The sequence below is a fragment of the Hyperoodon ampullatus genome (assembly GCF_949752795.1).
Source record: "Hyperoodon ampullatus genome assembly, chromosome: 16".
Lineage (NCBI taxonomy): Eukaryota > Metazoa > Chordata > Mammalia > Artiodactyla > Ziphiidae > Hyperoodon > Hyperoodon ampullatus.
The window spans coordinates 64,585,819-64,612,372 of record NC_136929.1 but is presented as its reverse complement, the minus strand read 5'-3'; the positions used below and the strand labels follow the sequence as shown (position 1 = coordinate 64,612,372).

Genomic DNA, 26,554 nt, shown 5'->3' with positions numbered 1-26,554 from the left:
TAAGGAGACAAAAGACCTGTATGCAGAAAATTATAAGACACTGATGAAAGAAATTAAAGAGGATACAAATAGATGGAGAGATATACCACGTTCTTGGATTGGAAGAATCAACATTGTGAAAATGACTCTACTACCCAAAGCAATCTACAGATTCAATGCAATCCCTATCTAACTACCACTGACATTTTTCACAGAACTAGAACAAAAAATTTCACAATTTGTATGGAAACACAAAAGACCCCAAATAGCCAAAGCAATCTTGAGAACGAAAAACGGAGCTGGAGGAATCAGGTTCCCTGACTTCAGACTATACTACAAATCTACAGTAATCAAGACAGTACGGTACTGGCACAAAAACAGAAACATAGATCAATGGAAAAGGATAGAAAGCCCAGAGATAAACCCACACACATATGGTCACCTTATCTTTGATAAAGGAGGCAAGAATATACATTAGAGAAAAGACAGCCTCTTCAATAAGTGGTGCTGGGTAAACTGGACAGGTACATGTAAAAGTATGAAATTGGAACACTCCCTAACACCATACAAAAAAATAAACTCAAAATGGATTAAAGACCTAAATGTAAGACCAGACACTATCAAACTCTAAGGGGAAAACATAGGCAGAACACTCTATGACATAAATCACAGCAAGATCCTTTTTGACCCACGTCCTAGAGAAATGGAAATAAAAACAAAAATAAACAAATGGGACCTAATGAAACTTCAAAGCTTTTGCACAGCAAAGGAAACCATAAACAAGACCAAAAGACAACCCTCAGAATGGGAGAAAATATTTGCAAATGAAGCAACTGACAAAGGATTAATCTCCAAGATCAGCTGGTGCTTTGTGACCACCTAGAGGGGTGGGATAGGGAGGATGGGAGGGAGACGCAAGAGGGAGGGAATATGGAGATGTAAGTATATGTATAGCTGATTCACTTTGTTATAAAGCAGAAACTAACACACCATTGTGGAGCAATTATACTCCAATAAAGATGTTAAAAAAATAAAGAGTCTCATAAGGAAATGTCATTCCTGGATGAAGTGGTTGCCTTACAAATGGCATATTATAGTTACTTTTTCAATTGCCTTCTCTTAGCTATGAATTATAAGCTCCTTATGAGCAAAAACTGGGATGCATTTATTCTTACTTTGCAATACCCCTGGTGTAATGACCTACGTATAATAGGTATACAACAAATGTTTATTGGATTAGCAAGGCAGAAATAATAATACGGTGCAAGTTACAGAGGTCTTGAAATGTTATATTAAGGAATGTGCATTTCATTTGTTGGGTAGCAGGGAGCTCTTGCACAGAAGAATGACATGAGAAGAGGGGTTGTATTGGAGTGTTACCATGGCAACAGTGGTCACCTGACGAGAAAGGCCCTGAATTAGATAGAAAGGTGTTGCTTGGAATGGGAAGGAAAAGACCAACTTAAGAGACATCCTACAAAAAGAATCAACCAAGTTCACTGACCCATTGGATGTCGGGGGCAAGATGAGAGGGAGAAGAGAGGGAGAGAGAAAAGAACAAGGACGATTCGACAACTCTGAGGATTCGAGAGATGATGAAATGAGTATCACTTTTACTCGTATCAGGTTAAAGGTGGAAAAGGCTAATAAGCTGTTTGAAATGCAAGATTAGAGTTCATAAAAGCTAACATCGCTAGGACTAGGAATTTGAAAGTTGCATGAATAACATGTAGAAATGGAAAAAAAGTAGCAGTGAAAACACTAAGGGAGAGAGAACTTAAGAGGAGTAATTTCCACCTTGTTCTAAACTGTGGCCCTAACATAGTTATTTGTTTCCCATAGGCTTGCAACCCTAAATATTCAGACTATGACAAAACAGGATCCATTTGTGCAAGTGAGAACATCAATGACACTTTGACCCGGTACCGATGGCTAATCAGCGCACCCGCGGGCCCCGACGGAGTGACCAGCCCCATGAGAGAAGTGGACTTTGACACCTTTTTCACTTCATCCAAGATGATCAGTTTAGACTCCATATACTTCCAGCCTGGCTCCAGAGTGCAGTGTGCGGCTCGGGCTGTGAATGCCGATGGCAGTGAAGGCTTGGAGCTGATGAGCCCTACGGTAACCATCGGCAGAGAAGAAGGTAGTGCATGGCCGTTTTCACATAAAGGTCGCTGGAATACCATGGAATGTTATATATGCCTAATTTCCAGTTATTCAGTCCTCCAAATGCCCCATGTATTCCGTAATACTCTATAAGGGTTTTTTTTTTTTTTTTTGGGTTTTTGGGTTTTTTTGTGGTACACGGGCCTCTCACTGTTGTGGCCTCTCCCGTTGCGGAGCTCCGGATGCGCAGGCTCAGCGGCCATGGCTCACGGGCCCAGCCGCTCTGCGGCATGTGGGATCTTCCCGGACCGGGGCACGAACCCATGTCCCCTGAATCGGCAGGCGGACTCTCAACCACTGCGCCACCAGGGGAGCCCTCTATAAGTATTTTTAAATAATAATCTATTTTCGCAAAAATATTCATTAGAAAACAAATATTTATTCATTTTGCATTTTTTGATCACTGAGCATATGTCAGGCTTTTGGCTGTCATATGAAAAATAAGGCAGGATTCCTGCCTTCCAGGAGTCCATACTCAAACTGAAGACACAGACAAATTTTAGTCTGGACAGGACACAGAAATGCAAAAGTAGTAGTGATGGGTTCTAGCCTGAGTGGATCTGGAAAGGTTTCATCAAAGAGGAGATGCTTAAGCTGAGTCTTGAAAACAGTAGGGGAAAACAAGCATGAGCAATGACTCATAGAAGCATGAAAAAACATGGAGTATTCTGGGAACTACAAGCAGAGAAACGGGGCAGGATGAAAGGGAGAGGAAGGGAGATCAGGAGATGAAGCAGTTGGTACGCAAGGGTCAGATCTGGACAGGGCAGCTCATATGTGATGCCACATCACTCCCAGCTGGTGGCTAGCTGAACAGGAGTTTGCTGGGGCAGGAGGGGAAGGACAGTCCAGGTAGAGAGGTGTGTACTAGTGTCCATACTTGGTTATTAGAGGGGAGGTTGAGGTCAGGGCTAGAGCCTGGACACAGTGGAGGTGGAAAATACATGTGGCCGGAGACAACACTGACGAGACAGGAAATCCACTTTATAAACTAATCCTTTACTCTGCAGAAGAATGTTTAAATCAGAGTTTTAAAATAACAGTCTTTTTATAAGATTCTATTTATAAAAATTCCATTTGTGTACAACACTTCAGATGTACATATGTTGCAGGAAGAAAAGTTATATGAACCACCTCCCACCATTATATATTCAGGATCAATATTTATTGATAACATGTAGAGTAACCATGTTCTTTTATTAGGATTCGAATGTATGGTTTTTAAATTTCTCTTAAAACCAAGCTATTGTGTTGGTACCAAAAATAAATTAAACAATGCCTTAAAATGAGTCACCCCCAATTAATAAAGCAGACATCCCAGATGCTAGGGCCTGATTCTGATCTGTTTTCTACAAACAGAAAAGAAATTATATATTGCCTAGTTCTCTGGAAACTGTGATCCAGTATCGGGTGGTCTCTTCCATGGTATTAAAATGAAGACATTACAGTGCTTTCAAAGCAAACATACGAGGAAGATTTTCATGTTAAAATTTTAGATAGATAGATTAGACAATGAGTTATAATTTATAATACACATACTGTAAGAAATTACATATATAGAGAAAACTATATATTTTGCTCTCTATTCTAAGAAGGCTAGTTTTTGTTTTTTAGAATGAGTGCATTTTTAGTTTTATTATAAATAATGTAAATTTTATGACTAGTCTTAAGGATTTAATTCTAAGGTAACCATCTCATTCATTTAATTAAACTACACTTACTTTTTTCCTGTTGTTTTTCAATCATTTTTACTATGCCTGTTTATACTTTATGTTAAGACGATTTTGTGAATATGACCATAACAGGTGTCCAGCATAAATTAAATCACATTGAATAATATTTATGTTTTCTCAAACTTTATAAAATACCCCAAATGTTAAGAAGAAGCCATTGAACTGTCTGCTGGGATTACTTCTCCCATCGTGGTCTTTTGTTTCCTCATAATATCAACTCTCAGCAGTGCCTTAGTTCTCAGAGAATTTTAAAGTACACAGAAAAATAATAGTGCCAATTTAAAAATATCTACTTTAAGTGTTGTCTGTTATCTTCTTTTAGCATAAATGTCTTCATTTTGCCTCGAGGTCTTTGTCAGCCCCGGGTGCCAGGGATAGTAGGAGCAGAACCCTTCTCAGCTAAATTACGCTACACGGGTCCCGAGGACCCAGAGTACACAAACCTCATCAAGCTCACTGTCACCATGCCCCACATAGACGGTAGGTGACTTGGGTAAGCAAATCCATGGAGGTGGTTTGGGCTTCTCTTTACCTGCTTTATTTTACTGAATACAGGCAGACCTCATTTTATTGCACTTCACAGATACTGCGTTTTTTTAAAAATTGAAGGTTGGTGGCAACCCTGCTTCCAGCAGGTCTATCAGCGCCATTTTTCCAACACCACCTGCTCACTTCATGTCTCTGTGTCACATTTGGGTAATTCTCTCAATATTTCAAACCCTCCATCAACAAAAAGATTAAGACTCCCTCAGAGGACAGTTAGCATTTTTTAGCAACAAAGTATTTTTTAATGAAGGTGTGTACATTGCTTTTCAGACATACGCTATTGCACACTTTATAGACTACAGTATAGTTTGTTTTTAATTTTTGTATTGAAGTATAATTGACTTACAAGGTTGTGTTCATTTCAGGTGTACAGAAAGGTGAATCAGTTATACATATGTATATAGTTTCCATTCTTTTTCAGATTCTTCCCCATATAGGTTATTACACAAAACTGAGTAAAGTTCCCTGTGCTATACAGTAGGTCCTTGTAAGTTATCTATTTTATGCATAGTAGTGTGTATATGCCAATCCCAAGCCAATCTCCTAATTTGTCACTTCCTCCCACGTTTCCCCTTTGGTAACCATAAATTTGATTTCGAGCTCTGTGAGTCTGATTCTGTTTTGTAAGTAAGTTCATTCGTATCATTTTTTTTAATCAGATTCCACATATAAGTGATATTTGTCTTTGTCTGACTTACGTAACTTAGTATGGTCATCTCTAGGTCCATCTAAAGTTTCTGCAAATGGCATTATTTCATTCTTTTTTATGGCTGAGTAATATTCCATTGTGTATATGTACCACATCTTCTTTATCCTAGTAAATTTTAACATAACTTTTATACGCACTGGGAAACAAAAAATTCATGTGACTCACTTGATTTCGATATTTGCTTCATTGCGTTGGTCTGGAACCAAACCTGCAATATCTCTGAGGTCTGCCTGTACTCTGAATAACCAAGCATACAATAAATGCTCAATTTGCAACTTAAGCTTCAAGTCCTGCTTCTTTTGAGTGTTTCTGCTTTCTTTCTGCCCAGTTTTTTTTCAAGTCTGACAATTTTGGCATTCTTTAAAATTAGATAAATTTCACACATGTCACAACACAATGAAACAAAGCCTTGGTTAATGTGCTTGCTCTCTTTTATGAAATGGCACAGTGTGCCTTCAAAACTCTTGAGCTTGGATTTACAGTAAAGCAATTTGGAATCTCAATCCCTGCCTTCAACACCTATTTGCTTTTTCATATCTGGAGTATCATAAATCTTTCCCAGTATTTATTGCAACAACTAAGACATTTCCTAGGCATTAAAATAAGGTTAAAAAATGCAATTAACAATGTTAATTTTTCTCTGGATAGGGAAATGTGGCCAGAATTTCTGAGTCAGTAACTTTACCCACATTTTATGAACATTTCCTCAGGTACAGAAGACATTTTCAAGTTCTATTCCTCTTAATTTGCTTTATTCCTGAAGTATATTAATATTAATTTTATTACTTAGTATGTTAGTTATATTTTAAGTACCTAAAGGAGAGGAAGCATTAGGCAATATTAGGAACTACAAGGTAGAATTTACCTGCCTTATGAAAAGGACATAATTCTGCTTTGTCTGCTTATTACAAACCCACGTTTATGCTGGTGGGCATAGGTGGACAGAAATCTGCACCTCCTTACTTTACAGTGTAATGTTGGGTCCATGTTTGACCACCCTACTTTTAGACCCATATGGGAGGTGTGATTCAGATGTGCAGAGGGCAGAAGGGACCATCAGGGAGGGGTAGACCTATAATAGTTCTTCCTGATAGAAAGATTGGTCCCTTGTGCTTCTCCTAGAGCTTGACTTAGCATTTTCTGAAACATTCGATAGCCGTAGCTCCGCAGAAGCTGACCAGCTCTTTTGTGGGGCCAGAGAATCTAAGAGGGAGAGGTGGAAAAGGTGCCAAGAGAAGAGCTCTTTCACAGTCCTTTTTGCTGCATTGCTTATGCCAGAGCTCAACCAACTGTGTCCCATGGACTGGATCTAGCCTTCTACCTGTTTTTGTATGGTCTGCAAGCTAAAAATGGTTTTCACATTTTTTTAATGTTTGGAAGAAACCAAACATTCTTCTTCTTTGAAAGTAGAATATTTCATGACACAGGAAAATTATATAAAATTCTAATCCATTGGCCATGATAAAGTCTTCTTGCACACAGTTATGTGAATTCCTTTACAAATCATCTATGGCAGCCCTGGCTCTGCAATGGCACCTTTGAGCAGTTGCAACAGAGACCTTGTGGCCCACAAATCCTAAAATATTTACAGTTTGGCTCTTTACAGAAGAAGTTTGCCAACTCTTATCCTATACCGTATAGTGGTAGTTTTCAAAATTTTGGTCTGAAGACACCCTCAAAATTATTTATGGCCACAAAGACCTTTTGTTTTGTGGGTTATAGCTATAAATATTTACTGGATTTAAAATGGAGGAATTGTTAAATATGTATTTATTCATTAATTTTAAAATAAGAATAAATCTATTACGTGTTAACACGAAAAACATACTTTTAAGAAAAAGAACTACAATTTATAAAGCAAAACAAAAGAGTGGCATAGTTTCACATTTTTGAAAATATCTTTAGTGTCTGGCTTAATAAAAGACAGCTGGATTCTTATGTCTGCTTCTGCATTCAATCTATTGCAATATATGATTTATTTTAGCCTCTGAAAAACTCCACTGTACACTACTGAGAAAATAAGCGTGGAAAAGTCAAATAACACCTTAGAGTCGTGAAAATAGCTTTAATGTTATAGATCTCCTGAAATATTCTCGGGATCCTCCGGGGTCCTAAGATACCACTTTTATAATCACTGCTCTGCAGTATTTTATAACACTTGTCTTCTCAAGAGATAAAGAGATTATAAAGTGTTCAAAGCCCTTTGCTGTTGGTAAAAATGGTAACAGTGATTTACAAAAATCCCTTGTAGGCATGCTCCCTGTGATTTCCACCAAGGAGCTCTCCAACTTTGAGCTCACCCTCAGCCCTGATGGCACACGAGTTGGAAACCACAAATGCTCCAACCTCCTGGATTATACTGAAGTAAAGACCCACCACGGGTTCTTGACTGATGCTACCAAAAATCCAGAAATAATTGGAGAGACGTATCCTTACCAGTACAGCTCATCTATCAGGGGTTCCAATACCTTACGCTTCTACCGAAATCTGAACCTGGAAGCCTGCTTATGGGAGTTCGTTAGCTACTATGACATGTCAGAGCTGCTCACGGACTGTGGAGGCACCATTGGAACCGATGGACAGGTATGGATGTTTAGCCCCTGAGCTTTGGTCACTGGACAAACCAGTTGCTTTTGTTCAGTTACGTAGACTTGGAATAAATCTCAGCTCCAGTCTTCCATCCTGGTGATGTAGGTTATTAGGCACAAGAAAGAGCAGGGGGCTTCCCTGGTGGCACAGTGGTTGAGAGTCCGCCTGCCGATGCAGGGGACACGGGTTCGTGCCCCGGTCCGGGAAGATCCCACATGCCGCAGAGCGGCTGGGCCCGTGAGCCATGGCCGCTGAGCCTGCGCGTCCGGAGCCTGTGCTCCGCAACGGGAGAGGCCACGACAGTGAGAGGCCCGTGTACCGCAAAAAAAAAAGAGCAGGTAATTGGCATGTGTGGTATGGAAATCCATGTCTATTTCCAGAACAATGTGTCAAAATCTATGTATTTTTTAGCAATGGGTCAGTAACATTATCTTTGTATTGAAAGGACACTGTATAGTTATGCTGTAAGCTCCAATTCTACTCTGATATTAGTAAACTCCAAATACGAATTTCTCTTCGAAGTATACATTTTCATTTCTTGTGTTATGTACAGATGGCTGTGATGCATCATGAACGATCTCAAATGAGGGTCCTCAGGGTCAGTGTAGTTTTTCTCCCTTCTTACTCTCTTTCTTCTTTCCCCGCCTTCTATCTTTCTCTCCTTCTACTCCCATTTCTCCTCCTTTTTCTTTCTAGTTTTCTCCCCATTTCCTCCCTATCTGGTCCATTTCTCCATCACTAACATAGTCAAAAGTACTTTCATTTAACGCTTACTGTTATTTCTACTCTACAATTACTGATTCCTCTTCATACTACACAGGCAGACATTTACACATAAAATACACACACACACACACACACACACACACTCCCCCCCATCACCACCATCATCATTGTTAAAATGATGGTGAAGCAAGGTCTTCATTAGCAGTTATAGTAGAGAATCTAAAGTATGTAGGGTGTAGCTTAGATTTGTGATGAGTATTTGAATTAAAAGCCATGCTTTGTCCAACTGGACTAAAACAAAGAGCTTATTTACGTAACTTATACATTAAGACATTGAATGGTACCCAGAAGATGTCTTATCTTTCAAGATTTAGCTGAGGTGAGGCTGGATTTTTTTTTTCTGTGCTATATTCCTGTGATGTTAAACTATAAAACAAGTAGTAACAAGAGAAAAGTAGACAGTAACTATCAGTTTAATTCCAGAGCAAAGCTGTAAATCTTGACCAGTTCTGCTGGTGTTGATGTCTAATGGCCACATATTATGTCTGGGAACTGTTGGGCTCCAAGGTAGTGAGACTTTTGTCTCTATCTCCTCTAAAAGCAACAAAATATCCAGAAACTTGCATGAATTACTAAAAGTCCCCAGCAAAAACACCAACAGGAAGACAGTGTAGAACAGTGGAAAGAGCCTGCATATTGGAATCAAGCAAATGTGGACTTATATTTGGCTCTGACATTCTCTAGCTATGTCTTCTTGGGCAGGTTACCTAAACCTCATAAGTGTTACCTCTTCAAGTCCCTCTTTCCCCCCGGTCTTTGCCACCTGGAAGAAACGTGAAAGAAAAGAGGTCCTATTCCCAGAATAAAGACTCATATTAACACATCTACGTCAGCCTCTTCCTTTGTAGGTCAAATATCTCCATTCCTTTGGCCGTTCCTCCCAGAGCCTGTTTTCAATCCATTATTAAATCATTCCTGTTTTCTTTCTGGATGCTCTTCTCTCAAGATCTTGCTGAAGTCACAGGCTCTATTGGCATAAGCAAAATGGGACACAGTAATAGGAGTATATTGTAGTTCTGGGTCTTCTTTGTTAAAAAGCACTTCATACCATGAAGCTTCTCTGTGGGTGTCGTCTAGTTTGTGGTCACTTTTTAGCCTCAAGAATGTTTTCTATCTTCTCTGCAAATGGCAGTAATTTTCTGTCTTTCATACGAGCAACCCAGACAGGCTTCCCTAGTGAAAACCCTGCACTTATCCTACTTAAACCTTATGCTACTTAAGCCTATATCTGCCCACTTTTCTGATGTATCAAGGGCATTTTGAATGCAAATCCGTCTCTCCAGCCAATCCTCACTATAAAATGCTCAGCTAAATTAATTTTACTTCACTGGAGTTTTAAAATCACTGTTCCTCTATTTAGTTAAGTTCAGGGTTTTTTTTCCCATTACAACTGCTAACTAGAGAAGTTATTACCCTGCTTCCGTAGTTGAGCTATCGACTGTTTTACTCCACTAGGTGAAAACTGGCAACTGCCGGGTTCAGTGAAGTTTTACCTGCCTGAACGCTTTGTGTTACTTTCTACTTAGGGAGAAGAGAGAGTGCAATATAAGAATTACTGAACCATCCAGTTCCCAACTGGCTTGTGTTACCTTGAGGAGTAAGATGGCCAGCTGGTTATATGAGTTTCTTCTGAAAGGATTTTTCTGCTTTCACATTGTTGAAAATAAATGTAGTAACATAAGCATAATGATCAACATAAGAGAGGTGACCAGATTCAGTGTAAATCATTGAAATTTCAGGTTCTTGTGACAAAATTCTTAAAGCCTCAGTGTAAATGGAATTGCAATACCATCTAATAAAGCGTATTGCTCACTCTCTTAGAGTGAAGCTCAGAGATGGCTATCTCATTTTCCCCTACTTTCTTGGGTTTGAACTTCTACTTCTCTAGTTATTGAGATATTCTCCTATATCCTCACCTCCCCTGACACATAACATTATTTAAATGTAGGTGAGGGAGAAGAAAATACATATTAAAGTAAAGGAAAAATAACTCTTTGAGATATTTTCTTAATTTTCCTCACAAGATTTAGGTTCTAGAGAAGAGAAAATATCTAATAATATTACTACTACTACTAATAGTAATAGCTAACATTTATTTAATATTTACTATATGCCTGTCATCGTGTGTAAGTACTTTACATATTTCCACTAATTCTGTCCTCAAAACAACACTATGAGACAAATATGAATTTTGTCTCCATTTTTGGAGATGCTGAAGCAAAGAGAATTCAAATAACGTGTCCCAATTCAATTCGTTTGTAAGCCTATGCTCTTAACCACATCATGATACTTATCTGGACATTTAATTGAGTGAATTAAATGTCATTTAATAGGGCGAATGTGAGGAATGGTTATGGTCACAGATGAAATTGCAAGAAAGGCAAATAAACTTTTTCCTCTGTTCTTTGTACAAGAACAGAAATAACCCCAGGTCTATTTGTCCTCTGCCAATTCCATACCGCCCTGGCCAAGCAGCTAATAGATGTGTCTTTCCCTCTTCTGGTCCGTTTCTAGACGTGCCACCTTAGATCAAGGTAATCACTATGCAAACAGATTTTTCTAACTGGTAATTGCTTCTGCCAGGAACAACATGATGACAAACCGATTTTTATCTTTAGTGTTCTTAGTAGCTAAAGCTACTGCCTGGAAATATTGCCAGGTCCCTGCATTTTATTTTGTGATTAAAAAGAGGTTTCTAACACCCTCTTAAAGATTTCTGCCTTCTCTAACCTCCCATATTCAAATTATTTCACTTATAACAGAGAGTTACCAAACTGAAGGGATCACCTGAAATATCCAAGATAATTATCTGTTAACAGCAGATAAGTGAAGTTAATAAATGAAGTTTTATTAAGTTTTATGCAGTTTGACTGCAACTAGCTTTAGCTGATATTAAGACCAGTTATGCTTTTTCCATCTTGTTCGTTGCCCATTCATTCATTAAAGAAATAATCAATGAACACCTACTCTGTGCCAGGGACCATTAAACCTTAAACTCCTTCCAAGTCGAGTTATAGGAGTTGAATACTTGCTCTTATAAAGGTTAACAATTTTACTTGCCAAGAAAAAGAAACTTGGAGTTTCTCTAATGATATTCGCCACTAAAATCACTCCTAATAGTTACTTTCTAAAATGTAAAGACAGATATAGCAGGAAAAGAAAAATAGAGATAAATAAAATAAATTATTCTGCTCCACCTTTTTGTGTGACCTGTGTTTTATAAATAAAATTTTAAATTGTTTGGGTACACAATGAAAAACACTTGTGATGCACAATAGTCATTAATGTTAAACTAAGTTTTTAAACTATTGGATATTTTTGGTGATTTTTCTCTTGAAAACAACTTCTCTTAAAACTAAAGAACTTCAGTTCATTTCATCTTTCATCAGCCTGACTATTGATGTTAAAAAGTCAGAATCTTAACTCTCACCTTGTTAGGTAAACAGCAACTGATAACATCATTCAAGGAGCGTGACTAAGTTACAAAAGTTCAACTCCAATCATATGAAATTGTAATTTACTCATGAGAAGACATAGCATGATTTGGGGAAAGTATACATATTTTTTCTTAGTTCCTTGGTTAGTGGAATAATTTTCCTTTTTTAAAAAAAACTATGTGTTTGATTTAGAAACATAGACCTTGGGGCTAGAGTATACTTTAGAAGTCATCTCTTTCCATTCCGTTATTTTCTACTTAGTACACTGATTTACTCTTTTTTTTTTTTTTAAGATGTAAGCCACTCTTAATCATTCTGCAAGAAATGGCAAGAAGAATCCAAAATGTATAACTTTCATGAAGTATGTTGTTCCTATTTTGTCAATTAATATTTTTAATGGTGTAGGTTTTTTGATTAATGAAAGTAAAGATATTACCATGGAGGGCTTCCCTGGTGGCGCAGTGGTTGAGAGTCCGCCTGCCGATGCAGGGGACGCGGGTTCGTGCCCCGGTCCGGGAAGATCCCGCGTGCCGCGGAGCGGCTAGACCCGTGAGCCGTGGCCGCTGAGCCTGCGCGTCCGGAGCCTGTGCTCCGCAACGGGAGAGGCCACAACAGTGAGAGGCCCGCATACCGCAAAAAAAAAAAAAAAAAAAAAAAAAAAAAAAAAAAAGAGATATTACCATGGAAAGCTGGGAAACTAAAAAAGTATAAAAAAGAATTCACTCATTATCCCACTATCACTCTACACAGACATATTTTCTAGTCTCTTTTCAATATACATACACATTTTTAATAGTAGAAGCAAAATATTATCCAGTCTCTTTTCAATATACATACACATTTTTAATAGTAGCAGCATAATATTATCCATACCATTTTGTATACTGCTTTTTAACTTAACATATTGTGATCCTTTTCCCATGACAAGGAAAATTCTTCACATAAATGATTTTTGATTACTACATATTTCACCTTGTTTCTGTGCCATCATAATTATTTAAATATTCTTCTATGACTGGTCATTTAGATTGTTTATAATTCTATACTGTAAATATCCCATAGAGTTGTCCTTAATCCTAAAGAATTTGTGGACCAGTATTGACCCTCCCTCATTCCAAGGTCCCTTGTGCATCTCTGATATCACAGTCCTTCAGAAAGGCTTGTAACTGGAAAGAAGCCAGTTTCCTTCCAAATGTTCCTGGATGTGTAGACTGCTATTACTCAGAGACCTTGGCTAAGAATTCTAACTTGTTAAAACAATGTCTTCCACTGAGTTGCTAAGTACACACTTTAATGAGACTTCAAGCTATTGAGATCTATGAGCCTTCTTTACACATTCACAAACACTGCTGTCTTGATGATATAGACATACATCTGGCAACAAAAGTAGCAACAGAAAGAAATTCCAACCAATGGGAAATCCCCACCAGTGGTTGTCCTCAGCTAAGGTTCTAATGGCTCTGGCTCAGTTTTCAATCTTTGAAGTAAGCACAAATCACTTGTCCTACGTAAAGTAAGGTAGATGCATGACTATCAAATATTTTGAAAAGATTGTTGTTTTCAATATGTGTGGTCTAATTGAAAGACCTTAGGTAGAAGAGTCTAATCTGTGCTGTCCAATATGGTAGCCATTAGCCATGTGTAGCCACTGAGCATTCAAAATGGGGCTAGTCCGAATTGGGATATGCTGTGCATGTTAAATACATACCAGATTTCAAAGACTTAGTACAAAAAAAAAAAAAAAAAAGTAAAATATTACATTAAAGTTATTTTATATTGATGGCATATTAAAATGCAATAGGCTTGACATATTGGGTTAAGTAAACTATTGTCAAAATTGGTTTCACATGCTTCTCTTTACTTTTTGAAATATGGCTACTGGAAGATTTAAAATTACATGTGTGGCTCACGTTATGATCCCTTTGAACAGTGCTGGTCTAGATACTTGAGTGTTAGTCCTGAATGTACTGAATAATCTTGGGCAAGCCAATTACCTTCTCTGTGGCTTAAGTTCAACACGTGTAAAATAGTGCCTTGCTCAAGTGAAAGCTGCAAAGGAACAAAGTAAATCTGGATTAGTTTTTATTAGTTATATACCTATATTGCCTACCTCTATACGAATTTTTAAATATCTATAAGATAATATGTAAATTGAATAGCTTCAGCTACAAGTCCAAAATAAGTGAAGAATTAAAACTACTTGCAATTTGGGCTTCCCTGGTGGCGCAATGGTTAAGAACCTGCCTGTCAATGCAGGGGACACGGGTTTGAGCCCTGGCCCGGGAAGATCCCACATGCCACGGAGCAACTAAGCCCGTGCGCCACAACTACTGAGCCTCCACTCTAGAGCCCGCAAGCCACAGCTACTGAAGCCCGCATGCCTAGAGCCCGTGCTCCGCAACAAGAGAAGCCACTGCAATGAGAAGCCCGCGCACCACAATGAAGAGTAGCCCCAGCTCACCGCAACTAGAGAAAGCCCGCGCGCAGCAACGAAGACCCAAAAGCAGCCAAAAATAAAATTAAAACAAAAAACTACTGCAATTTTCCTCAACAATATCCCATAGAGTTTGTTGAAGAAACAAATCAGTAAGGACGTGTAAACTCACTCATCATGTCACAGTTTCTTTAAGAGCAGTATACCAGATTTAACATACATTTCTTTAAGTATAAACAAATACTTTAAAAAGTCCTGTGGAATAGGCTGAAAGAAAATGAAGGGTTCATTAAGATGGCATGTAAAGCAGGGGTCCCCCACCCCCGGGCCGCGGACCGGTACCGTTAGGACCCTGGCCACACAGCAGGAGGTGAGCGGCGGAGTGAGCGAGTGAAGCTTCATCTCCTCCCCACCGCTCCCCACCACTCGCATTACCGCCGGAGCCATCCCCCCGCGCCCCCCCTTCCGAGGAAAAATTGTCTTCCACGAAACAGGTCCCTGGTGCCAAAAAGGTTAAGGACCGCTGTAGGGGTTACATTGATTGCACTGTGTTCTTCAATTTTACAGGAACGAACAGGTAAGTGACCTGGGTGATCTACCTAGTCCCATTTAGGCTCCAATTCCTTTAGACAGAGATTCTAAGCAGACAAAAAGACCTGGCTGTGGTGAACAAGAAAATGCAATAAGATGCCGATGTGCAGAAATGATCAAACTCTAGGTTAGCAGGAGGATCAAATGAAATCAAGTAAGAATTAGGGAGCCAAGTAACTTGTTCCCAGGATGTGAATGTTAATAGTTCTCTCCAAGATAGCACACTCAGTAACATCTGATGGATAGAATGTAACGTTGGCAAATTTATTTTTAGCACCTAGAAAGTGTAATTGGAAATCCATGTCTACAGCCTATTGTTTAATGAGTGTTTATTAAAACCACAGGATGAAATAGTCATCTTAATTACCAGTGGCATATGGATTGACAATTACTCTCCATTACACTGTCAGGGTGTTAAAACTGCACTTCAAGATCAATTTCTCAGTGACTGCAGGAATAGCGACCCTTAGAAACTGCTATCGCAAAGGACTTCAGTGCAAAGGCACCTCTCCTGCTGACCACGTTAGGAGATAATGAGTGTTAGCTACTACACAGCTGAGAATCCAATAATCTGCTTGGTGGGTGGTTTTCTTTTGATATATTTTTGTTGGTGATTCAGGTTGTCATTTTGTGATTTGAGGAGTTTGCATTTAACCCCATGACAAAATGGTAAATAAGAGCTATCGTGTTTTAAATTATTCAGTAACTCACATGTGTGATTCCTGTTGCCGCCTCAGGGTGGAAGGAGAAAGAGACCTATCAGAAAACCTGACTCAAACTTGTAAGCAGTATGATCTGACCTCAGCCCGTCTCCTCTTGTGTAAAAGAAGATAGTTGTATTTTCCCTGCTATTCTGCAGAGCTATTCTGAGAATTAAGGATGATAACCTCTGTTAGGTGATCTTAAGACCACCCTCAGCTTTGTTTGGAATATGATAAAGTGTGAAAGAGTAGAAAAAGCATGGGCCGGGCTTCCCTGGTGGCGCAGTGGTTGAGAGACCACCTGCCGATGCAGGGGACACAGGTTCGTGCCCCAGTCCGGGAAGATCCCACATGCCGCGGAGCGGCTGGGCCCGTGAGCCATGGCTGCTGAGCCTGCGCGTCCGGAGCCTGTGCTCCGCAACGGGAGAGGCCACAACAGTGAGAGGCCCGCGTACCGCAAAAAAAAAAGAAAAGAAAAGAAAAGAAAAAGCATGGGCCGAAGGCTGGGGTCTATTATTGGCAGGGCTACTCCAGAAGGAAGTGGGAAATATCTGTGGGAAATTTGCTTTATTTCTTTGAGTCGTCTTAACTTTCCTCTCTCTCTCTTTCTATCCTTCATCTCTCTATCCATTCATTCAATCATCCACACATACATATAACTATAACTATGGGAAAGAATGAAAATATTGAGTAGCTTTATTTGTGAACTTAACACGATGTCTGAAAAGTGGTAGATGCTCAATAAATAATTATTAGTTTATCCTCGAAGACCCCAATCCACCTGCAAAATACAAAAGAAGAAAGTATAACTTGTAAGAAGACACTTCAACTAATTATTTTTGAGCCATCTTAAATAGTACAGGTAATCCTAAATGTTACATGTCACTACTAAATATGTTTGCTTCCAGGTCTTTCCTGCTTTATTTCCTCTTCTTCCTCTATATAATAATTTAAAAGTAACTTCAGCACTGTTATTCATAATAGGCAAAAGCTGGAAATACCCCAAATGTTCATCAACTGATGAATGGATAAATAAAATGTGGTATATGCATACACTGGGATGCTATTCAGTAATAAAAGTATTGAAACATGCTACACTATGGATGAACCTTGAAAACATTATGCTAAGTGAAGGAAGTCTGTCACAAAAGACCATATATTGTGTGATTCCATTTATATAAAATGTTGAGAATAGGCAAATGCCTAGAGACAGAAAGTAGGCTAGTGATTGTCAGGGACTGGGGAGAGAAGATGGAATAAGGGGATGACTGCTAATGGATATGGAATTTCTCTTGGAAGTGATGAAAATGTCCTAAAAGTGATTGCGGTGAAAGTTGCACAACTCCCTGAATATATTAAATAACATTGATTTGTCCACTTGAAATAGGTGAGTTACATGGTATATGAACTATATCTTAATAAAGCTGCTACAAAAAAAAAAGCACTGTTTTAGTATGCTCAAAATAATGTACTTTAGCTTAAAGATTTCTGCTGCCTATCCTTTGCTGCAAAGGAAAGTAGTAGAGTAATAACTATTTAATTACTCCAAAATTAAGTGAGGGGGACAGTAGTGTTATAAATGCTGTCATTTCCTTTCCTCAATGATTAACTCAAAGCCTTCAGATAAGTGAAAAGAGAAAATGGCTTGCACAAAATTAAGCTGGTTTAATTAGCAGCACTGAATCGTGTTGATAGATATAATTTTATCGTTTTAGGTCCTAAACCTAGTGCAGTCCTATGTGACTCTTCGAGTCCCTCTGTATGTTTCCTACGTGTTCCATTCCCCCGTTGGGGTAGGAGGCTGGCAGCATTTTGACTTGAAGTCAGAGCTTCGTCTAACTTTCGTGTACGACACTGCCATCTTGTGGACTGATGGAATTGTCAGCCCCCCAGAAGCTGAACTCCAAGGTGAGTTAACAGAGACTTGGAAAGCTAGTTTTCTTACCTATTTGAATGACTTAAGAGAAATTTTTACTGCAGCTAAAAATAATAGAAGCACCTTTCAATGTATTTTATTTTTAGAGTCAATATTTTAAAATAATTTCATTTCTGTCATGGAAAAACTTCTTTAAATTATATCAATGCATCCAATTTTGCATAATACGTGACTGTTAAATATAGAGTCCATTTTAGGTGATTAATCATTCATGTGTTACTCAACACAATCTCTCTCTCTCTAGATTTTAGAAAATGGATAGGGAAAGTTCCAATTGAAAGTAAGGAATGAACCCAAGAGAAAAAGTTACACATTTTTGTTTCTCAAAATGGGAGATGCATTTTAAAGCCCAGTATAAATTGTGTCCTGGATTCTAGTTCTGGGTCTATAGCTAACTAACTGGGTGATCTCAAACATATTGCTTGACCTTTGGCAGTCAATTTCTTATGAAAGATAGACTAGACTTCTAATATTCTTTCAGTTTTAAAATTCTATTATTCTATAATACTTTAGCTGAATGTCTTGGAACAGTGGTGGTGTGTGCCACTACAATTTGGGCCCCAAAATCATCTGTATAACTTTGTTTCAGTCTTGATGTCAGAATCATAATCCAAAGTCCACAAGCATGAAGCTAATTAATCCATTAGTAGAATTAGTGCTGTTTCTTTTCAGGCACATACTGCTGTTCAGGTTCCATGCATGTCTAACCATCATGACTTCTTATGAGCCAGAGGGAAAATACTGTTGATAGGACATCTCAAAGTGTGTTGTCTTAAACAGATTAAAATTACCTTAAAGCTATGTGAAAGGTAATATGATCACCCTAAATAATCATTCTAGATCATTTCAAATGTTTTAATTCCATATCTTGCCTTAGGAAATGTATATTAAGTGAATCTTAACACAGATCCATCTCTTGGTTCTCAACTTCTACATAAGGATCTCATGTTTCCTTCTTCTATCTGTAGCCAACTTTGGTCAACTTGCTAAATTTCTTGGGGAAGTTTTGGAGTTTTCATTAAGCCTATAACATTTGGGATTACTCTGCAGAGCACAAACTTGTTTCCACCTACATGTCCAAATCTTCAAAATTTGACCAGTTCATCCTGTCTCTCAATTTACAGCTTAATTTCTATAGACTAAAGCTTTAAGAAATATCTTGGGGGCTTCCCTGGTGGCGCAGTGGTTGAGAGTCCGCCTGCTGATGCAGGGGACACGGGTTCGTGCCCCGGTCCGGGAAGATCCCACATGCAGCGGAGCGGCTGGGCCCGTGAGCCATGGCCGCTGAGCCTGCGCGTCCGGAGCCTGTGCTCCGCAACGGGAGAGGCCACAACAGTGAGAGGCCCACATACCGCGAAAAAAAAAAAAAAAAAAGAAATATCTTGGCCTATTGTAATCACTCTGTATATTTCATATGGACCTCATTCATGTGACCTAATTCTATTCTGCCTGCTTTCTAGACAGCTTTTCCTGTTAGAAAACAAAGCAAAACAAAATAAGAATATTTCTGCCTCTCTGATCACTCAGAATTTTTCTGGTAATACCTTTTGGCTAGAATGCTTAAAAGATGAGAGGAACCTGAATTTGGTTTTGGAAGAAACCCCAGACATTAGGAGTCCTTGGTCACCAATATTCCCACGCTTGTGTCCCATCCCATCATAGGTTCTCTCTACCCAACTAGCATGCGCATCGGTGAAGAGGGGCGTTTGGTCGTGAACTTCAAGACAGAGGCTCAGTTCCATGGCTTGTTTGTGCTGTCACATCCCGGTAAGCCCCATTACCCTTAAATAGCTGCTCCCCACACAACAAGGATATAGTTGTTCCATATTTGCACATGTTTCAGCATGCTTCCTTATGAGCTTTGAAGCCCTTAATTTCAAACGAACCATGTATGTACAAATATCTACATGAGGGCTTGACCATTGCTCAGCTACGTCTTATAAGCTACAAAATCATCACTGTAGAATTTTAGAGAAAATACCAAATGGTTAAAGTAAATTTAAAAGAAAACTCTACTTGGAGTTCCCTGGTGGCCTAGTGGTTAGGATTCTGAGCTTTCACTGCCGTGACCTGGGATCAGTCCCTGGTCGGGCAACTCAGATCCTGCAAGCCGCACAGCGTGGCCAAAAAAATAAAGAAAGAAAAGAAAAGAAAGAAAAGAAAACTCTACTGAGTTAATTTTAAGAGTTTTCCTTTAGATTGAGAACATAGCCATAACATTCCCATTCTCTACTTCAAATGTGTTGCCCCAAAATTTGAATTTTAGGTCATTTGTTCAGTGATCACAACTCTTTTCTAGGTACTGTAAGAAACCTTTATAATGGAGACAGAAGTGCCACTTCACTATTACAATTGTTTCAGACATGTTAACTAATTATCTTAAGTATTAGCTATGTAATTTTACTAATTTGATGGATTGTGCTGGAATATCAATAATGTGGCAGTCACTAATGTCCCGTGTCTAAGCTTTTATAAAAAATTTCATGTCATTAGAAATAATTTTTTTTTGACTTCGCATTACTAAACTGGTTTGCACATTTTACTGATGTGCCAACTCATGTCAGATTGGAAGAGGGAAATAATTCACACACTGTCTTCTGTGTCCTTCTTTTTTCTGGGTCGGACGGAGAGAATAAGGCTGAAAATTCAGGAAGAGAAAGACAGTTTGCTGTATTTTTGTGAGTCTGAGCTCTGAAATACAGAACGAAAGAGAATCATTTTGCTTTATTGTAATTAACTGTTCCGGAAAATGAGGATTTCCTGGTCTTTACAGTTCCCTTCCACGTGTCTACCTTTCTATTAAACTGAATCTTTGTTTAGATATGATTGAGGCAATCTAATTAAAATTAGACTCCATTTATAAATTGGGTGTGCCTGGCTCTGTGGATGCAAATAGTCTGAGGTTCTGTTCATAGCTTCCGTGCATAATGAGTGCATTCACATCAGCCTTTATTGAATGGCCGTGCCTCCCTGGAAAGTAGCCCTGAACCATTTGAGCATTTCTGTACAATTATTTTTTGGCAGCATTATATAGAGTGGAAAAAGCACTGCATTAGGAATCAGAAGGCACACATCCCAGCTGTGTGATCCCGGAAGAGTCACACAATCACTCTCAGTCCAGTTTCTTTAACTACGAAATGAGGATTATTATACCAACCCTGCTACTTTGCAGGCTTATTATAAGAATAAATGCAAATAAGGGACCATCAGGCACTTTGAAAACTCCAAACTGTTATGCACTCTTTTAACCGCTAGATCATTATTGTTCTTGGCATTTTTCTAGCGGCCTTCACCAGCTCCATGATCATGTCAGTTGATCACCCAGGTCTGATGTTTTCCCTGCGTCTCATAAGGAGTGAACCAACCTATAACCAGCCAGTCCAGCAATGGAGCTTTGTGTCTGACTTTGCAGTAAGTGACTAAGGCTCTTAATTTTCCCTTGCTGTTGCCTTTGACTACATCTCAGATTTTTAAATGAAAAACACGAATGTCCTCTCTGCTCCTTAAAGGTACGTGACTACTCGGGGACCTATACCGTAAAACTGCTGCCGTGCACCACTCCATCACACCAGGAGTACCGCCTGCCAGTCAGCTGCAACCCCAGAGAGCCTATCACTTTTGACCTTGACATCCGATTCCAACAGGTGTGTCTCCTAGACTTCTTTTCCCATGGAGAAGCCCACTTTGTTAAAGTCATAGTTTACTTTTATCCGTAAAAAAAAAATTTTTTCTCACCCAATGACTTCAATTCTTACATGCTGAGAAAAAAAGGAAGTGAGGTAGGAAGGGAACAAGGGAGGAAGGAAAGAAGAAAGAATTGCCCTTTATTCGTTGCGGGTTCGGTTTATAAAATCCACAGCTTAAGAGTATACGAGGGTTATTTTTTTTCTTATGGGATCTGATCTCCTCCTGGAGTTTGCTGCCTTGGAGATTTGAGAATTTTCCCCAGAGTTCTGTACTTCTTCATCTTGTTCTTGATCATCAAGGAGAATAAATATCCTGTAGTTCATGCCACCTTAGAGTGCCTTATTGCCAGTATGTATTAAAAGAAATGTGATGGCATCTTTTGCACCAGAACTCTTACTAAATGTTGGCCTTCCACTGTTTACAAGTCCCTTATACATTCCAGTAAACCAGTGGAAATGAGCTCAAGCAATGCTAGTTAGTCCCATTCGAAAAATGATTTAACCTTGACAGTTTTGTCTTCTTAAGAAGGACATTGTCAAGGGCTTCCCTGGTGGTGCAGTGGTTGAGAGTCTGCCTGCCGATGCAGGGGACACGGGTTCGTGCCCTGGTCCGGGAAGATCCCACATGCCGCAGAGCGGCTGGGCCCGTGAGCCATGGCCGCTGAGCCTGCGCGTCCGGAGTCTGTGCTCTGCAACGGGAGAGGCCACAACAGTGAGAGGCCCGCGTACCGCAAAAAAAAAAAAAAAAAAAAAAAGAAGGACAAAGTCAGTGTTACAATTCCCTAAGAAGTTGGTCTGGCTGGACATGACAATTTTAGTGCAGTGTTTACCATTCTTTATGTCAGTGTACAATGCATGTGTGTATCTGCAAATAATGTGTCTGTGCACCACCAGAACCATCGACAACACATAAAAGGGCCTTTCCACTTGGTTTTAGGTCAGTGATCCAGTGGCAGCTGAGTTTAGCTTGAACACCCAAATGTACCTACTCTCCAAGAAGAGTCTCTGGTTGTCTGATGGATCCATGGGATTTGGACAAGAGAGTGATGTTGCCTTTGCAGAAGGTATCACTTTACAAATGAGAGGCCTGCTCATCTGTTGGCCATTATATCTGTTGTCCTTTATTGGGATTGTGTTTGAGGGGGACAATTATAACCTCCTTTATGGTTTTGAGGTTATAACTGGGTCTTTATCATTTTGGCAGGGAGGGGTCACTGAAATTGGATATATGTTACAGGATGGTTTTTATTCTGGGGAAGTTAACCTCTATTTCCCTTATCTAAATGACTTTTGAAACAAGTCTGGATTTTTTTCCTTGAATGTTTTTTTTTCAATTTGCATACACACCAATACTGCAGGTACATGAGAATATATAGTTCATGGGCAAGGGTTGGTGCCTGTCTTGTTTAGTGGTATATTCCCAGAACCTAGCAAAATACCTTGTACACATGGTAGGTGTTCAGTAGTAGCTGTGAAAGAGATGATGAAATACCAGGGAGTTTCCTTAAACCCTCTTTCAAAATCAAATAAAGCTGGGTTTGGAGAGGGAAGGATTAAGAGTTTGGGATTAGCAGATGCAAACTAGTATATACAGAATGGATAAACAACAAGATCCTACTGTATAGCACAGGAAGCTATATTCAATATCCTGTGATAAACCATAATGGAAAAGAATATGAAAAAGAATATATATATATATGTATAACTGAGTCACTTTGCTGTACAGCAGAAATTAACACAACGTTGTAAATCAACTATACTTCAGTAAAATTTTTTTTAATTTAAAAAATGTTTAAAAGTCAAATAAAGCTAATTCAACTTTTTATTGATGTTTTCCTTTTTAGTGTTATTCTATAATGATTTGCCTATACCTTGCCAACTAATATACTTATGTAAACTGGACTTTAACCACAATGGGATGTTATGAATGTTAAATTATAGGCCAAGCCTTCAGGTATTCCCACTACAGGCTGAGCATGTGAGGGTCAATAAATCTCCAGTACTTGTGGTCGTCTGCAAAGTGGTCTCATCTGAGGCCTGGGAGTGGACCAGATCCTGAAGCTAATGCAAAAAGGTCTTCAACACTTGATGCCAGATTAGGAAGAGAAGGAAATGCTTTCTAGTGTCATTATTGTCACGAACTGTTTGCAGTGTCACATAGACATACCTTATTACTTAACAGAAATAACATTTCCACGTCTCTGTTTCAGGTGATACAATTTATGGTCGGGTCATGGTGGATCCTGTCCAGAATCTAGGTGATTCCTTTTACTGCAGCATTGAGAAGGTGTTCCTGTGCACCGGAGCTGACGGCTACGTTCCCAAGTATAATCCAAAGAATGCAGAATATGGTTGCTTGGCTGACTCTCCTTCACTCTTATATAGATTTAAAATTGTGGTAAGTGCTTTGGCCCAAACAATGAACTGGGTAGATACTCAAAGCTAATTGTTTTTGTCTTCTGTTTTAAAACAATAGCATCTTTTTAAATGAAACCAAACGGTGGCATTTTATGGTACAGTAAGTCCCCTACATATGAATGAGTTCTGTTCCAAAAGCGTGTTCGTAAGTCCAATTTGTTCATAAGTCCAACAAAGTTAGCCTAGTTACCCAACTTACACAATCAGCTATACTGTAGCAGCTACGTCACTGCTGTTTTTATGCTTGTTTCTGGACATCCTGGGCTTGAAATAAAGATACTGTACTACTGTACTCTATACAGTACTGTACAGTAAAGTACACAAACGCACAACCACTTGTAGAGGATGCACGCACATGACAATGTACCCCCAGAAACGTGAACTAATTTACGTGATTGGACACGCGAATACACGTTCGCATCTTTGAAAGTTCGCAAGTTGAAGGTTCATAGATAGGGGACTTACTGTAATTGGTACTTGCACAAAACTAATAGGAAAACTTTCTGCATTTGCAAAAGTTGGCATTATCTACAGCAAGCCTCATTTTCCTTACTGCCTAAAGGACAAAGCTCAGCCAGAGACACAAGCCACCAGTTTCGGAAATGTCCTGTTTAATGCCAGACTGGCAGTGGATGACCCTGAAGCTATCTTGTTAGTGAATCAGCCTGGATCCGATGGATTTAAAGTCGACTCAACACCACTCTTTCAGGTGGGCCAATAACAAGGTCACTTACAATAGGTGTGTAAGCACATGCAAGTTACTTAACATCTGAGCACCTCAGATGTCTCCCATGTAGAAGGCAGTAATTGTCATATTGCATAGAGTTAATGTGAACTTTGAGTAAAATAATGCGTGTGAACCACACCAGACCCTCCTGGGCTCAGAGTGAACATTCCATAAATGTTAGCTATTATTATGTTTATTAATGTATTCATGTTATTTTAAGTCTACATGTAATGAAGACCCTTATTCAGTCCAGAATATAAATCTAAATATGATGGTTGGGAGCTCTGCTCTTATTGTTCGAAACGTCCTTTCGGTTGACTTTTTTTTTTTTTTTTTTTGCGGTACGCGGGCCTCTCACTCCTGTGGCCTCTCCTGTTGCGGAGCACAGGCTCCGGACGCGCAGGCTCAGCGGCCATGGCTCATGGGCCCAGCCGCTCCGCGGGGAGCAAGTGCATCTTTTAGGATGTTTACTGAAAATTATCCAGACGGGATGGGCTGGAGAAATATGTTATCTTTATTCCTCGTAAAGAAGGATGCTTGAGAAAGCATGTCTGTTCTTCTGAATCTTTTCAAACAGGAAGTTAAGTTAAAGTATGATTTGTTTTGTTTTGTTTTTGTTTTTAATGTTAACTCTGAAGGCACTTGACCTCTTCTAAATCCTGAAGGCTTCAAAGAGCCATCAGAAAATGCCTTCTTTTCACAAACCCTGGAAAAGCAGAAAAACTGACCTTTTCTATGGCCTTATGTGTAAAATACACAGCAAGACATACTGGAAAAGAGTCTTGAGGTTCAGAAGGTCTAACTGTAGTCCTGCCTCTGATACTAGCTTAGACTTGACTTTAGGCAAGTCACTTAACTGCTATGTATTCTCATTTACTCATTTTTTATTATTTAATTTTTATACAATTTTTAAAAGGTTACACTCCATTTACAGTTATTACAAAATATTGGCTCTATTCCCCATGTTGTACAATACATCCTTGTAACCTGTCTTACACCCAATAGTTTGCACTCCCACTCCTCTACCCTTATATTGCCCCTCCCTCCCTTCCCACTGGTAACCACTAGTTTATGCTCCATATCTGTGTCATTCACTCATCTTTTAAATGAGTAAGTTAGACTGTGTGATCCGGAGTTCTCTGCAGCTCTGACAAGTCATAGCTTACCAAATATTTACCACCACGTGCTCCCTTAAGAGTTGCACAGCATTTTTTATAGAGTGCTTTACACAAAGCCTTGCACATCCTACACGTGTAAAAATATTAAGGATATGAATTTTGCAGACTAAGTTAAATGATTATTATCTCTGCCATGAGTTTCTCTTGCAAAGAGTCGTGAATTTTTAGGTTGGCATAGGCTTTAATTTTCTAATGAATAGAGTTGTGTTTCCTAGGTCTCTCTGGGTCGAGAATGGTACATACACACCATCTACACAGTAAGATCAAAAGACAATGCCAATCGAGGCCTTGGCAAACGAAGCGTGGAGTACCAATACCACTCTCTGGTGAGTAAAGGGAAGCCCCAGGCAACTACCAAGAGCCGGAAGAAGAGGGAAATCAGGAGCACAGCCCCGCTGGTGTGGGAAATCGGGGCTGAAAACAACCGAGGAACAAACATCCAGCACATCGCCCTGGACCGCAGCAGCAGGAAGCAGATCCCCCAGGGGAGGGTTCCTCCTGACGGCGTCCTCCCCCGGGAGCTCAACCGTCCCACCTCTGAGGTCAGCCTGGTCATGGTGGTGGGAGGCGTCGCGGTGGGGCTCCTCGCACTCTGCATCACGGCCATCGCAGTGATGACGCGCCAGGGCAAGAAGAGCACCAGGAGGAAGGACACCCCCAAGGGCTCCGGCAGCACCGAGCCCATGATGCCCCCGCGGGGCCACCACAGCGACAGCTCAGAGGTTTGATGGCCACAGGTGGAATTCAGCTTTTCCTCAAGTGCACAGGAAAAGACAATAGAAACCCAATGCTTCTGTCAACAGCAGAGAATTGGGGACTTCTGTGACAAAGCTGCTCAGAGGACCTGACTGTACTAGTGAACTTTGATTTGCGTGCCGTCCAATCGATCAGGCATCAAAGGACAAATTCAGACCATAGACCACATCTTTCCTCTT

At 39.6% G+C, this 26,554-nt stretch overlaps 1 protein-coding gene across 1 annotated transcript in view; it reads left to right on the top strand.

Annotated features, from left to right (window-relative positions):
• FREM2 (FRAS1 related extracellular matrix 2) overlaps positions 1-26,347 on the top strand; it is a gene marked incomplete at both ends in the record, with an annotated part of 147,238 nt that extends 120,891 nt beyond the window's left edge. Inside the window, 11 exons of the mRNA XM_079721954.1 lie at positions 1,822-2,125; positions 4,230-4,361; positions 7,388-7,719; positions 17,390-17,582; positions 19,273-19,377; positions 20,894-21,021; positions 21,120-21,254; positions 22,234-22,360; positions 23,507-23,694; positions 24,277-24,423; positions 25,835-26,347. Coding sequence (XP_079578080.1) covers positions 1,822-2,125; positions 4,230-4,361; positions 7,388-7,719; positions 17,390-17,582; positions 19,273-19,377; positions 20,894-21,021; positions 21,120-21,254; positions 22,234-22,360; positions 23,507-23,694; positions 24,277-24,423; positions 25,835-26,347 — 2,304 coding nt within the window. The remainder of the gene's footprint in view (positions 1-1,821; positions 2,126-4,229; positions 4,362-7,387; positions 7,720-17,389; positions 17,583-19,272; positions 19,378-20,893; positions 21,022-21,119; positions 21,255-22,233; positions 22,361-23,506; positions 23,695-24,276; positions 24,424-25,834) is intronic.
• Between the last annotated feature and the right edge of the window lie 207 nt (positions 26,348-26,554).